Consider the following 16339-nt stretch of genomic DNA (forward strand, 5'->3'; position numbering starts at 1 on the left):
CCGTGTGCAAGCTCCATATACCTAACGACCTGCAAGGCATGTAACAGAGGATCAACAACTAGTTGAGCGAGTTCACAGAAAGTAAATGCGTAATAGTAAGTTCGTTTGTAACAGGTGGCTCTACTGGGCTGATAGTACGTTCTATTGGTGGGGGCTTCCCATGTTGTATAACCACTAGACTACTCGTAACCATAAGTATCCTTCACAACCGAGGATAGTAATAAGTATAAGTATCCTTCACATCCGAGGATAGTAATAAGTATAGGTATCCTTCACAACCAAGGATAGTAGTAAGTATAAGTATCCTTCACATCCGAGGATAGTAATAAGTATAGGTATCCTTCACAACCGAGGATAGTAGTAAGTATAAGTATCCTTCACATCCGAGGATAGTAATAAGTATAGGTATCCTTCACAACCGAGGATAGTAGTAAGTATAAGTCTACGTAGATTGTAAGTATGTGTCCTGCACAACCGAGGTCAGTGAGTAGCGTAGGTATGTGTCCTGCACAACCGAGGACAGTGGTATGGTAGTCTAGTATTAGTGTCAGTACGTATCTGTTCCATCTTATTCCTTCAATCCCATTCCCAAGCCCTTGGGAATCCCATGCCTTAGTAAGGGTGTGAACTCACCTTGGTTTGCTCGGTATGCTATGCTCTAGGGTTTAACAATTGCCTAAGTCCGTTACACACGACCTAGGATACATTGCACATACTTGACATAAGTATATAAGCTCAATTAGGGTTTACAAATCCTTGATATCCAAGCAACAGTGTTTTGTGTGTTAATCGTGTACATGATGATATCACATAGATTATTCACGCATGCAGGATCATACAGTTGTATTCAACTTCACACAATCATACAGTTCTTTTAAGTTTAAACATAATTCAGTACATGCATCACAACAAGCATTCCGGATCATGAAATCAATCTAATTCAGATAGTTCATCAACAACGTCAGATCATTTATCAATTAACCAGTTCAGTCTATGCATTTAACACAAAACTCAGGCTAAGTTATCATGTAATAACTCGGACAAGATATAACACACATAGAGGTCGGGCACCTTGTTTCATTCCAAAAGATCGGACCATGAGCTCCCACCCAAAACTCGGACCTCCTTGACATGCACAAAGTCGGACTAGGGTAACCCCTTTTGAAACTCGGGTAGGGGGGGGGATTATAACATGAAAGTCGGACAAGGGGGCTCCCTTCACAAACTCGGGCAACCCTATGTCCTTTAAAACTCGGACCAGCAAGAATGCACAAGAAACTCGGACCAAAAGGGGATTAAACTCGGATAAAGGGGTGTAGGGTGAGAAACTCGGACCTTACACTTATGGCCAAGAAACTCGGACCAGTGGTCTTATTAACAAACTCGGTCCTGGTGTTTCATTAACAATATCGGACATAGTGCTTCATTAACAAACTCTACAAACATCGGATCCTTAATCATAACATAAACTCGGGCATGATATATGGTTCATAAAGGTCGGACTATAATTTATATGAAACTCAGACAATTACATGGCTTCACATAACTCAGAGAAATAATTCGATCGTTCAACCTTTGCATCACATCAGTTACGTTTTCTATTATTCAAGCAACCCTAGTTTCTTTCATATCGATAACAGGCTCTTAACAATTTCACCATTGCTTAAAAACAACAATCATTACAAGCATAATCAACCAAGTATACAACTAATCATCATCATCATCACAATTATCCAGGATTTAATCAAAATCACAGATCATTATATGAGGAATTAGGGTTTCTATGAACACATAATCAATAATCAGGAATCAAGAATTGATAACAATCAAGAAATCAATAGACAATAATCATTTACCTTGTGTTGATCCTAAAGGAAGAGAGGAATCAAACTTGTGATGTCTTGCCAATGATTTGGTGATGATGATTGCTAGAGAAGGTGAATGTACGTGCTTTGGTTTTTGTGAAAAGTGATTAGTGAAAAGAGGATTAGGGTTAAGTATGGTTTAATTTTCACTAATTACTCTGTACACCATGAATTATTATATTTTACACAAACATACCATCTTACAAGCATTTCACAGTTTCACCACCAATTTCACATAATTGACAAGTCTATCACAATTAATCAAACAACCATGCACAAACACACAATACGATTTATTGCAACAAAACGTATACAATTCCATAGCAACTAACTGTGCAATTAATCAATTAAACAAGACAAGAACGTGCAATAAATGCAAAATAGAATCTTGGAAATTCGAGTTGTCACAAAACCCACCTCCGGTGTCAAACCCACCTCCGGTGTCAAACCCACCTCCGGTGTCAAACCCACCTCCTGTGGCAAACCCTCATCCGGTGACAAACCTTGAACACGATGATCCATTTGGTTGGACGGATGAAGAGTTGAATTGGGCGTATGACTATACATTCGCTCAACTACAATTTGGTGGACTACAAATTGAGGAGGGGCATCATCGTCCGGTGGCAAATACTCCTATACTGCCTATGCATCCTCCACCTTCAAACCCCCCTTATGTGGAAAACCACAGTCAAACAAAAGAACTACCGAGCTGGGCTGAAGGGTACGAAACTGACCCTGGGGCGGTTTACGAACCACCATTGGATGAAGAAATGGTTTGGGAACCTTAGAACAACTTTTACATTTCCTGTAGTTTTTTTTTTCTCGAATTAGTTTGAATCTTAATTATGTAAGTTTTAATTATGTATTACTTTAAATTTAAATTTGTTGTTGTTTAATTTTAATCATGTTTTAGTTTAAATTTAAGTTTCTGGAATTTTTATTTTTTTAGTTAACTAATATTAAACACTTAATAGGATATGTCTGATCATTTTTCCGTTGAAGAATTTTCATCATTAACAAATGATAGAGCATGGTATAATATAATCTTTGTTAAGGTGGAGTTTATTTGGCATGACGTGGATGAAAAGAGATTTGTGGTTATTTTTCTTGATCAACACGTAAGAACATTATTTTAATTTACTTTGTGTTATACGAGTAAGCGTTTTTCCACCACTAAATTTCTTTTCTTTTTAGAGACAAAAAATTGTTGCGTTCGTACCACCACTTCGGTTGAACTTGACCAAAGGGTGTACAACCGACCAACGACATCGGAGGTATATATAATATTATATTAATTTCAATTATTTAATTGCATTGCTTATTTTACTTACTTATAGTTCACAATTATATAGGTTGCTGGTATTTGGGTTGAAGGTAATGACAATATCACTTCATATAAACGAAGTATTGTTGTGTACGGTAGGTCTGAATATAGTCAAACTATTCAGCCGTACTTCAGCTGTTACGATCCATTGTCGTATCCTCTATTTTTTCCTAATGGTGAGTCGGGTTGGCATGGTAACATACCACGTCAAGGAGTATCAATCAATGAGGTTCGCAACAATGACAACATCGAAGGAGAAATGGAAGGTACCAACAATTTGTTATCCTTTTTTAAGTGAAGATCATAAAAATAGCGTAATGCGTTTTATTTTTATTAACTGTTTGTTTTTAATACATCTTCATCGTTCAGAGGCAAACACACGAAGTGGTAGAACAACCATGGCTATGCGAGAGTACTACTGTTACAAGTTCCAGATTCGATCTACCGATAATCTGCTTTTGTTCGGTGGTAGGCTGCTACAGCAGTTTGTGGTTGATGTTTACATCAAAATTGAGACGTCACGCTTAGAATTTTGTGAGAGAAACCAGGCTAAGATTCGGGCCGAATTGTACCAAGGTATTGTGGATTGCGTCAATACTGGTGAGGTTCATGCAAACAGAGTCGGGAAAAGAATTGTGTTGCCTGCATCTTTCATCGGGGGGCCTCGCGACATGCGACGTCGGTTTCTAGACGCGATGACGTTAGTTCAAGATGACGGCAAGCCTGATGTATTCCTTACAATGACATGTAATCCTAAGTGGCCTGAGATATGTGATAACTTACATGTTGGTCAAACTGCTACAGATCGTCCAAACCTTGTTTCAAGAGTGTTCCGGGCTAAATTAGAAGATCTTAAGGATCAACTCTTCAAGAAACATGTCCTCGGGGAAGTTAAGGCATACGTCTATTGTCACACCCCGGCCGCGTAAAACAACAAACCGCGGCGGAAACGCCGGGGAGGTGAGTGGCGACAAAATTATTGTTTCAACAACCATGGTAAATAAAGTTACGTATTATTAAAATTTAAAGTTACATTGTCTTGGAGTTCAAACTAAACTAACATAATAACTGTCTTTTAAGTCACTAAGGCCCAAGTCCGCCTAAGTGAAGCACAAGCATCATCATGCATTAGCACCTGAAACACATGTAAAAATAGGTACGTCAGCATAAAAATGCCTGTGAGATACATAGGTTTTGTTTATGCAGATTCATGACTTGTATTTGAAAGGAGAGTTTAATAAAATGTAGTCATGAACCTTGTAAAATGTTTTCCTTTGTAAAACCATGTGAAAATCAATGAAAATCAAATGATGATGAAATGATAATGCATGGTTAAATGAATAACCAAGTAAAAGTGAATTTGTATAAAATATGTAATTTGTAAAACAATGTCATGTTTATGTATGAAATGTTTCATGTGTTGCCCAAGTGGTTTATATAACGCAACGATGTATAATACGATAAAAGCACTTATATATAGGAAGTACCAGCGGCGTATCCACCATGCTTTTATCATATAACACATAGCCCCGTTACATAAGTCACTTATCAATAACCAACCAAAATGTCTTGTTCCATGTCAATATGTGTATGTGTAAACCATGTACAATGTCATGTGTATCATGTAAAACCAATGAGATGCATAGCAAGTAGGAAATCATCTACTCAACTATGTAATGATGTCTAATGTGAAAACAAATGTCATGTATGGTGAATAACTAGAAGTTACTCAACCCCATAGAAAATGTACAAAACATGTTTTTGAATAAACCTAAGTTTAAATCAAATGTTATGCTTTGCAGAAAAACAATGCTTTATGATTACAAACATTTATGCAGTAATGTTAATCGCATACATTCAAGCCTTGCGACTGTGGCGACAAACCCTTAAACGAATTAAAGGTTTATCTAAATTATGTAGTCGGATTCTGTCATCCCCAACTTCCAAACAAACCCAGGAAGTCGGAAACGGGAGTTGTCAATTCCTATGGTACCATTACATAAGTCCGAGCGGCGTAGCTAATGTTAATGAATGTATTATTGTCCCGATTGAACATACCAAATGTCATAACCAATGTAGCATGTGAAAACCATGTACTAGGAATGCTAAGTAAACATGCCTAGTAGAAATGTTCATGTAAAAACAATGTGCTAGCATGCTCAGTAAACATACCTAGCAGAAACGTCATGTAAAACAATGTGTTACATATGCTAAGTAAACATATGCAACAAATGTGTAACAAATCAATGTGCTAGCATGCTTGACATACATAGCAAAACACAATGGAAAACATGTACTATATATGTACTAGGTGATACTAGCATGTTTATGTCATAAAAGCATGAAATGCACAAAAGTAACATGTATGTACATGTGTATCACCCCAAAATATTTGAAAACGGTAAAAGAGGGGAACTATGTACTCACTTGGGATTGCTAATTAGTCTTGAGAATAAGACCAATTTAAGCTCCAAGGGTTACGGAATCAACCGGCACCTAGTATAGGTAACTATGTTAATAATCGGCTCCTAAATTGGGAGATAGGATAGAATGAGGTTCTATAAATCAAATGAGTAATTGAACTCATATGGTATGATTTAATAGGCCCTACATTCTGATTGGAAGGCCTACCTAAGTGCTTTTGACCCGTTTCGACACATTATGGTAACATAAGCTACTATAAGGCGTCGTTAGCGTAAAACTATGTTCGGATGGTTAACTATGTGCTATGCCAAGTCTTACATGCCCAATTATGCCTAAACATGTTTCTAAATCAGATTATATGTCAAAAATATGTTCACATAGTCAAAATACGGATTTTAGCTTCAAAAGGGCATTTTGGTCATTTCCTATGGGCATACAAGCGAACTAGCATATGACTAACCATTCCTATGTGATCATAAGGTATAACCTCAGTGGTTATTACCTATGCATCTATGATCACTAGCTAAGCTTGGTGGGATCCTAAAGATCGACCAAACGGGTCGGGTTCGGAAGTATAAGCGGTTGTTTAGACCGCTTACCTTGCGACCCTAAACAAGCACAAACTAATAGTGTCGAGTTAGACATGTCAAAACATGTCTAACCTACTGATTTGGTATCAAAACAAAGTGTTTTGATACCCTAAAGTAGTCCCGTTGCAAAATGCGTGCTAAAACGCATTTTGACCGAAACTTTGACTCGACACTACAACTAGCTAACGTGGTAATCAGCGGTTATAATCACGAAGGATTATAACTATCGTGATTACAATCACGTTTCAAAGTTCAATTGAACTTTGACTTGACCAATTGATGGTCAAAACCGAAAGTCAAACTGTTGGCCAAACATTTGACTTTCTGCACTACATATGGAAAAAGGAAATAAAAAGAATGAAAGAAGCTCACTTAAGGTCCTTGCTATCTTTTCTACAAGAAGACAAAGTCCCAAATGCTTGAGAGAGAGCTCCAAAGCAGATGTGAAGAGAGGAATGAGTGAATGAGCAAAGAAATGAGTTGATGGAGCATGGTATTTATAGTTGGACATGAAGAACAAGATCACTCCAAGTGTTTTTCTTAGTCATTAAGCATGAAATCATAACCATACATTTGTTAGGAGCAGGTGCAAAGCCTTGGAGAGGTGGTAACTTGGTTACCACACAAAGAAATTGCAAGATTGGCCCCTGAATTTACAAACTGTTGCTGAAAATACACTTTCTGCCCAGATGTGATGCTCGCGTAGCGCGACGGCATAGGCAGTAGGTGCTCGCGCTACGCTACCATGTATCAGGTTCAGCAAAGTTTCAAAAAATGGCAGAAATGGTCCCTGCACGTGTTTAAAGCCTTTTTCTATGCGTTTAAACCCCGTTATCCTCATTTCAAGGCTCTAAAATGAAGTTAAAGTATAGGGGACTTAAAACATGCTCAAAAACATCTCGGATGTCGGTTCGTTTGATCGTAAAATTGCGTTGTTCGGTTAATTACGACGGAAGTCGTAACGAACGCAAAACCGATCCAAATTAAGCGACGAATGGAATTTTTGCATGGCGATCACTAAAATAAAAATATTTTAGTGTGTACAAAAATTTTGGATGTCCAGATGTGTCCAGAACGTAAGATACGCGTGAAAATGCAAACTTACGCCGTTTTTGACACTTTTAGTCCCTGTAAGATCATATAAGCATGTTTTCGCACACCGAACCTATCAAAGCTTATTTCTACGCCATGTTTAGGTTATTTATGGTATGTTTAACTTATGATCAAGTTCCGGACTGTACGTTGCCTTACGAAACGGCAGACTTTCGCAAGTTGACGCAAATAGTCCCTGAGAGCGAATAAACTTGTTTTTGCCATACCAAAGCCTTTAAAACTTATTTCTAAGTTATGTAAAGGTTATTTAAGGTATGTTAAGTTTATGATGATGTTCCGGAGTGTTTGTCGCGTTAAACTGATCGTGTTTACGCATCAGTTTGCGTATAACTTTCCAGAAAACGATATAGAGTTCAAAATCGATCAAAAATCAACATGGGCACAAAACCAAACATAAATGAGAAACATTGGGATCAAAACACACTGTTTTATTAATATTGTATTGTTCAGAGTTTGTAAAATGATATCACAAGCACAGATGTCACAGTCTCCCCTACTTCAGGAAATTTCGTCCCGAAATTTATTTAGAGGAAACTTGTGAGAATAGATGCGGATATTTCGCTTTCATCTGATCTTCACGTTCCCAAGTAAACTCTGTGCCACGTTTAGATTCCCAGCGAACTTTGACCAATTTAATCCGCTTGTCTTTCAACTGTTTAAACGAACGGTCCACTATCTCCACAGGTTTCTCAACGAAGTGCATTGTATTATCAACACGAATTTCATCAAGTGGTATGTGGAGGTTCTCATCAGCTAAACACTTTCTGAGATTGGACACGTGGAATGTTGGATGAACATTTCCAAGTTCAGGAGGTAGCTCAAGCCTGTAGGCTACTTTTCCGACTCTTTCAACGATCTTGAATTGTCCAACATAGCGAGGTGCAAGTTTTCCTTTCTTCCCAAATCTAATCACACCTTTCCAAGGGGATACCTTGAGTAGGACGTGATCACCAACTTGGAATTCCAAGGGCTTGCGTCGTCGATCCGCGTAACACTTCTGACGGCTTCTAGCTGTCTGAAGGTTTTCATGAATCTTCTTGACCTTATCTGTAGTCTCTAGAATGAGTTCAGGTCCAGTAAGCTGAGCTTCACCTATCTCATTCCAGCAGACCGGTGAACGACATTTTCGACCGTATAAAGCTTCAAAAGGAGCCATATTGATGCTAGAGTGATAACTGTTGTTGTAAGAGAATTCGATCAAAGGTAGATGCGAATCCCAACTACCACCAAAGTCAATCACACACGCTCTAAGCATATCCTCCAGTGTCTGGATTGTTCTCTCAGATTGACCATCTGTCTGCGGATGGTACGCTGAGCTTAAATGAAGTTGAGTACCCATGGCAGATTGCATGGTTCTCCAAAAGTGAGACGAGAATCGAGCATCTCTGTCTGATATAATGTTCAAAGGAACACCATGTCGAGATACAATCTCATCAACATATATCTTGGCAAGATCGTCAGCAGATAGACTCTCACGGATTGGCAAGAAGTGTGCTGACTTTGTAAGACGATCAACAACAACCCAAATGGCGTCGTGACCCTTCTTAGTGCGCGGTAACTTGGTAATGAGATCCATAGAAATGTTTTCCCATTTCCAAACCGGAATCTCTGGTTGCTCCAATAATCCAAAGGGATGTTGATGTTCTGCCTTAACCTTAAGACAAGTAAGGCATTTTGAAACATATAAGGCGATGTCTTTCTTCATACCCGGCCACCAGTACTGGGTTCGAAGATCCTTATACATTTTGTCTGCACCAGGATGAATAGAATAACGAGACTTGTGAGCTTCATCCATAAGCAAAGTGCGAAGATTGTCTATGCTTGGGACCCACAAACGGCCCGTGTAATAGAAAATCCCAAAATCTCTTAGTTCAAGCTCAGGATTAGTATGACATGGTAACTCTTTACCCATCAAGTCTTGTATAACACAAGTATGTTGAGCCTGAATTATGCGAGATTGAAGGTCGGATCGAACCTGAACACAGTGAAGCTTGACACGTTCCTTACGACTTAATGCATCAGCCACGACATTCGCCTTACCAGGATGGTAGCGAATTTCGCAATCGTAGTCATTTAGGAGTTCAACCCAACGTCGTTGCCTCATGTTTAGTTCTTTCTGATTGAAGATATGTTGGAGACTCTTGTGGTCAGTAAACACTACACACTTTGTACCATAAAGGTAGTGTCTCCAGATTTTGAGAGCAAAGACTACTGCACCTAACTCAAGATCATGAGTTGTGTAGTTTTTCTCGTGCACTTTCAGCTGTCTTGATGCATAGGCTATAACTTTGTTTCTTTGCATAAGAACACAGCCTAGGCCTAAGTTGGATGCATCACAGTACACGACAAAATCGTCGTTACCCTCGGGCAAAGATAGAATAGGTGCATCACAAAGCTTCTGTTTCAAGGTCTGGAAAGCTTCTTCCTGTTTGGATCCCCACTCAAAAGGTTTGCCTTTCTGAGTTAAAGCAGTGAGAGGAACCGCAATCTTGGAGAAGTTTTCTATGAAACGGCGGTAGTAACCCGCTAGACCAAGAAATGAACGAACCTCGGTAGGAGTAGTAGGAGTATCCCAGTCCTTAATCGCACTGATTTTGGCGGGATCTACATGTATACCTTGTTCGTTGACGATGTGCCCCAAAAATTGAACTTCCTTAAGCCAGAATTCGCACTTGGAGAATTTGGCGAAAAGCTGTTCTTTCTTTAGGAGCTCCATTGTAAGACGAAGATGTTGCTCGTGATCCGCATGAGTCTTAGAATAGATCAAAATATCATCAATAAAGACGATGATGAACTTATCCAAATAAGGTTTACAAACCCTATTCATCAAGTCCATGAAAACAGCAGGAGCATTTGTTAAACCGAAAGGCATAACAGTAAACTCATAATGACCATATCTGGTACGAAAAGCTGTCTTGGGAATATCTTCTTCGAGAACTCGAAGTTGATGATACCCAGAACGTAGATCAATCTTTGAAAAGCAAGTAGCACCCTGAAGCTGATCAAAGAGATCATCAATGCGAGGTAGGGGATATCGATTCTTGATGGTAAGCTTGTTCAGCTCACGATAATCAATACACATCCTAAAAGATCCATCTTTCTTTTTCACGAATAGGACAGGAGCGCCCCAAGGGGAAAAGCTTGGACGGATGAATCCTTTGTCAGAAAGCTCCTGAAGCTGCTTAGACAACTCTTGCATCTCAGACGGTGCAAGACGATAAGGTGACTTAGCAATGGGATTTGCACCAGGTACAAGATCAATGCGGAACTCAACTTGGCGCACAGGGGGTAAACCAGGTAATTCTTCAGGAAATACCTCTGGATAATCCCGAACAACAGGGATATCTTGGATTGTCTTACCCTTGCCTTTATCCTCTACGACATGTGCTAAGAAAGCAACATATTTCTTGCGTAGATATTTGCGGGCTTGGGTACATGACATGAGTTTAACGGGTTTCTCCCCATGAACTTCTAAGATCTCATCAGTCGAAAGTGGTATACGAACCAACTTCTCAAAACATACTACCTCAGCATGGTACTTGGATAACCAATCCATTCCAACTATAATGTCGAAGCTCCCGAGTTGCATCGGTGTGAGGTCGATAGGGAAAAGATGGTCATTGAGATTCAACTGGCAATTTCGAAGAACAGAGTCGAGGACAACAGGTTCACCACTAGCTACTTCTGCTGTCAAGGGCTTTCCTAGTTTTGTTCTAGTCATCGCAAGTAAAGGCTCAAATGCTAAGGACACAAAACTCTTATCGGCACCCGAATCAAATAGAACAGAAGCAGGATGGTTGTTAACAAGGAACGTACCGTTCACCACTTCGTTATCCGCACGCGCCTCATTTGCATTCAGATTAAAAGCTCTACCACGAGCTGGTGCCTGATTTGCATTTGCCAACCTCGGGCAATTGTTCCTATAGTGGGTCAGATCCCCACAGTTGAAACATGAACCAGGCGGAAAGTGAGGTCGTGCAGGATTCTGGGCTGGGTTTTGTACTGCTGGATTTTGAGCTGCCTGATTCTGATTAGGAGCAAAGCGGCAGGTGTTTGCAAGATGACCAGACTTGCCACAATTCGTGCAGATACGGCATTGCATCTGTGGCTGGTGGTGGCTGTTACATCTGTTGCACAGATGTGCATTTCCCGCATACTGCCTCTTGGCAGCAGGTTGTGCAGCCTGATTCTGTGCTGCCTGATTGGTAGCAGCCTGGTTAGTCTGAGCAGTGACCGCGAAATTCTTGGAAGCCTTACGCTTCCTAGATTTCTTTGAAGACTCAGCAGCCTTCTTGCCCTTACTCTCCTTGGCGCTATCAGACTGTTTCTGCTTCTTGTCACCTTTCCTGTGGAGTTTACCCTTCTTGATTTGGGATTCAGTAAGGGTAGCAGCTAGCTCAATGGCCTGTCGGACGGTAGTAGGGTGACTGCCAGTTACAATATCCCGAACAGGATCTGGCAAACCGTCTATGTACCTCTCAATAGCCTTATCCAAAGGCGTGACCATAGTCGGACAGAGCAAGCTTAACTCCTCATATCTGTCAGTGTAAGCCCGGTGTTCACCACTGACTTGCTTCAGATCATTGAACTCATCTTCGAGTGCCCTCTGCTCATGTCGAGGACAAAATTCTCTCATCATGAGAGTCCTGAGTTCCTCCCAAGTCTGACCCAAAGCAACATCAGCACCTCTATCTCTCATTACCCCATTCCACCAGGTAAGAGCCCTCTTCTGGAATACACTTGAAGCAAACTCGACCTTACGGTTGTTCGGACACTGAACATGGCGAAACGTGCTCTCAAGACTCTCAAACCACTGGAGAAGACCAGTTGCTCCTTCAGTACCATTAAACTTGAGCGGTTTAGCCGACTTAAACTGTTTAAAGTTGCACGGAGCAGGTGCATTAACATTGTTATTGGTGGCTTGGTTTATTTGAGTTATGAGACCGGGTAGCATAGCAGCCATCCGTTGTGCTATAATAGCTGCCAGTTCGGCATCAGGTTGGGGAACGTTACGTCGAGGAGGCATTCTAAAAGAGGAAACATGAGAGAAAACGAGTGAGATGATGTGATGAAAATGAGATAACAATAAAATTGACAAAAAGCAAGGAAGGTGGTCATTTGTTTGTTACCACAAAGCAAACAAACAACACACAATGACAAATCAAAATAAATGAGTCATAATAATGTATCGCGAAGACATGCTCGCCTATAAGTGAACACTCACCCCAAGAGTTCCCAGGTAAGAGTGACTGGTCCGATACTGCGGATTTGTATGAACACTCTAACCTTAGACAGAAAACTCAGGGTACTGGCATTCACTCTTCCAGTTTGCACGTGTTCACATTATTTAGACCCAAAACTTTGACGAGATTTTGAAAAATTGGAAGGCACGAGGCCAAAAAGAAATCATCTAAGGATAGATGATTGATTTCAAAATCGTTTTGGAATATTATGTTCAAGTTTTGGTAATCACCTAAGGATAGGTGACGGGTATTGTTTTAAAATCTAAACACAAGTAAACTTGTGTTAGGGTCCTAGAAAGTTATAGTCTAGGTCAAAGCATTGCTAATAACCTAATTCCCTATAACCATTGGCTCTGATACCAACTCTTCTGTCACACCCCGGCCGCGTAAAACAACAAACCGCGGCGGAAACGCCGGGGAGGTGAGTGGCGACAGAATTATTGTTTCAACAACCATGGTAAATAAAGTTACGTATTATTAAAATTTAAAGTTACATTGTCTTTGAGTTCAAACTAAACTAACATAATAACTGTCTTTTAAGTCACTAAGGCCCGAGTCCGCCTAAGTGAAGCACAAGCATCATCATGCATTAGCACCTGAAACACATGTAAAAATAGGTACGTCAGCATAAAAATGCCTGTGAGATACATAGGTTTTGTTTATGCAGATTCATGACTTGTATTTGAAAGGAGAGTTTAATAAAATGTAGTCATGAACCTTGTAAAATGTTTTCCTTTGTAAAACCATGTGAAAATCAATGAAAATCAAATGATGATGAAATGATAATGCATGGTTAAATGAATAACCAAGTAAAAGTGAATTTGTATAAAATATGTAATTTGTAAAACAATGTCATGTTTATGTATGAAATGTTTCATGTGTTGCCCAAGTGGTTTATATAACGCAACGATGTATAATACGATAAAAGCACTTATATATAGGAAGTACCAGCGGCGTATCCACCATGCTTTTATCATATAACACATAGCCCCGTTACATAAGTCACTTATCAATAACCAACCAAAATGTCTTGTTCCATGTCAATATGTGTATGTGTAAACCATGTACAATGTCATGTGTATCATGTAAAACCAATGAGATGCATAGCAAGTAGGAAATCATCTACTCAACTATGTAATGATGTCTAATGTGAAAACAAATGTCATGTATGGTGAATAACTAGAAGTTACTCAACCCCATAGAAAATGTACAAAACATGTTTTTGAATAAACCTAAGTTTAAATCAAATGTTATGCTTTGCAGAAAAACAATGCTTTATGATTACAAACATTTATGCAGTAATGTTAATCGCATACATTCAAGCCTTGCGACTGTGGCGACAAACCCTTAAACGAATTAAAGGTTTATCTAAATTATGTAGTCGGATTCTGTCATCCCCAACTTCCAAACAAACCCAGGAAGTCGGAAACGGGAGTTGTCAATTCCTATGGTACCATTACATAAGTCCGAGCGGCGTAGCTAATGTTAATGAATGTATTATTGTCCCGATTGAACATACCAAATGTCATAACCAATGTAGCATGTGAAAACCATGTACTAGGAATGCTAAGTAAACATGCCTAGTAGAAATGTTCATGTAAAAACAATGTGCTAGCATGCTCAGTAAACATACCTAGCAGAAGCGTCATGTAAAACAATGTGTTACATATGCTAAGTAAACATATGCAACAAATGTGTAACAAATCAATGTGCTAGCATGCTTGACATACATAGCAAAACACAATGGAAAACATGTACTATATATGTACTAGGTGATACTAGCATGTTTATGTCATAAAAGCATGAAATGCACAAAAGTAACATGTATGTACATGTGTATCACCCCAAAATATTTGAAAACGGTAAAAGAGGGGAACTATGTACTCACTTGGGATTGCTAATTAGTCTTGAGAATAAGACCAATTTAAGCTCCAAGGGTTACGGAATCAACCGGCACCTAGTATAGGTAACTATGTTAATAATCGGCTCCTAAATCGGGAGATAGGATAGAATGAGGTTCTATAATTCAAATGAGTAATTGAACTCATATGGTATGATTTAATAGGCCCTACATTCTGATTGGAAGGCCTACCTAAGTGCTTTTGACCCGTTTCGACACATTATGGTAACATAAGCTACTATAAGGCGTCGTTAGCATAAAACTATATTCGGATGGTTAACTATGTGCTATGCCAAGTCTTACATGCCCAATTATGCCTAAACATGTTTCTAAATCAGATTATATGTCAAAAATATGTTCACATAGTCAAAATACAGATTTTAGCTTCAAAAGGGCATTTTGGTCATTTCCTATGGGCATACAAGCGAACTAGCATATGACTAACCATTCCTATGTGATCATAAGGTATAACCTCAGTGGTTATTACCTATGCATCTATGATCACTAACTAAGCTTGGTGGGATCCTAAAGATCGACCAAACGGGTCGGGTTCGGAAGTATAAGCGGTTGTTTAGACCGCTTACCTTGCGACCCTAAACAAGCACAAACTAATAGTGTCGAGTTAGACATGTCAAAACATGTCTAACCTACTGATTTGGTATCAAAACAAAGTGTTTTGATACCCTAAAGTAGTCCCGTTGCAAAATGCGTGCTAAAACGCATTTTGACCGAAACTTTGACTCGACACTACAACTAGCTAACGTGGTAATCAGCGGTTATAATCACGAAGGATTATAACTATCGTGATTACAATCACGTTTCAAAGTTCAATTGAACTTTGACTTGACCAATTGATGGTCAAAACCGAAAGTCAAACTGTTGGCCAAACATTTGACTTTCTGCACTACATATGGAAAAAGGAAATAAAAAGAATGAAAGAAGCTCACTTAAGGTCCTTGCTATCTTTTCTACAAGAAGACAAAGTCCCAAATGCTTGAGAGAGAGCTCCAAAGCAGATGTGAAGAGAGGAATGAGTGAATGAGCAAAGAAATGAGTTGATGGAGCATGGTATTTATAGTTGGACATGAAGAACAAGATCACTCCAAGTGTTTTTCTTAGTCATTAAGCATGAAATCACAACCATACATTTGTTAGGAGCAGGTGCAAAGCCTTGGAGAGGTGGTAACTTGGTTACCACACAAAGAAATTGCAAGATTGGCCCCTGAATTTACAAACTGTTGCTGAAAATACACTTTCTGCCCAGATGTGATGCTCGCGTAGCGCGACGGCATAGGCAGTAGGTGCTCGCGCTACGCTACCATGTATCAGGTTCAGCAAAGTTTCAAAAAATGGCAGAAATGGTCCCTGCACGTGTTTAAAGCCTTTTTCGATGCGTTTAAACCCCGTTATCCTCATTTCAAGGCTCTAAAATGAAGTTAAAGTATAGGGGACTTAAAATATGCTCAAAAACATCTCGGATGTCAGTTCGTTTGATCGTAAAATTGCGTTGTTCGGTTAATTACGACGGAAGTCGTAACGAACGCAAAACCGATCCAAATTAAGCGACGAATGGAATTTTTGCATGGCGATCACTAAAATAAAAATATTTTAGTGTGTACAAAAATTTTGGATGTCCAGATGTGTCCAGAACGTAAGATACGCGTGAAAATGCAAACTTACGCCGTTTTTGACACTTTTAGTCCCTGTAAGATCATATAAGCATGTTTTCGCACACCGAACCTATCAAAGCTTATTTCTACGCCATGTTTAGGTTATTTATGGTATGTTTAACTTATGATCAAGTTCCGGACTGTACGTTGCCTTACGAAACGGCAGACTTTCGCAAGTTGACGCAAATAGTCCTTGAGAGCGAATAAACT

At 39.4% G+C, this 16339-nt stretch overlaps 1 protein-coding gene across 1 annotated transcript; it reads left to right on the forward strand.

Annotated features, from left to right (window-relative positions):
• Positions 1 to 2842: 2842 nt before the first annotated feature.
• Positions 2843 to 4118, forward strand: LOC110925354. Its single transcript, XM_022169309.1, has 3 exons — positions 2843 to 2983; positions 3218 to 3455; positions 3559 to 4118. Exons 1-3 carry the CDS (start codon positions 2843 to 2845, stop codon positions 4116 to 4118), a joined length of 939 nt encoding a protein of 312 aa, XP_022025001.1.
• The last annotated feature ends 12221 nt before the right edge of the window (positions 4119 to 16339 follow it).

The sequence above is a fragment of the Helianthus annuus genome, chromosome 12, assembly GCF_002127325.2.
Source record: "Helianthus annuus cultivar XRQ/B chromosome 12, HanXRQr2.0-SUNRISE, whole genome shotgun sequence".
NCBI classification, from domain to species: domain Eukaryota; kingdom Viridiplantae; phylum Streptophyta; class Magnoliopsida; order Asterales; family Asteraceae; genus Helianthus; species Helianthus annuus.

What these genes read in the sequence shown, in the direction of transcription:
- LOC110925354 (XM_022169309.1), top strand. Translation starts at nt 2,843, where the DNA reads ATGTCTGATCATTTTTCCGTTGAAGAATTTTCATCATTAACAAATGAT. An exon ending in TTATTTTTCTTGATCAACAC is followed by an intron (nt 2,984 to 3,217) that starts GTAAGAACATTA and finishes ACAATTATATAG; the next exon opens with GTTGCTGGTATTTGGGTTGA. An exon ending in CATCGAAGGAGAAATGGAAG is followed by an intron (nt 3,456 to 3,558) that starts GTACCAACAATT and finishes TTCATCGTTCAG; the next exon opens with AGGCAAACACACGAAGTGGT.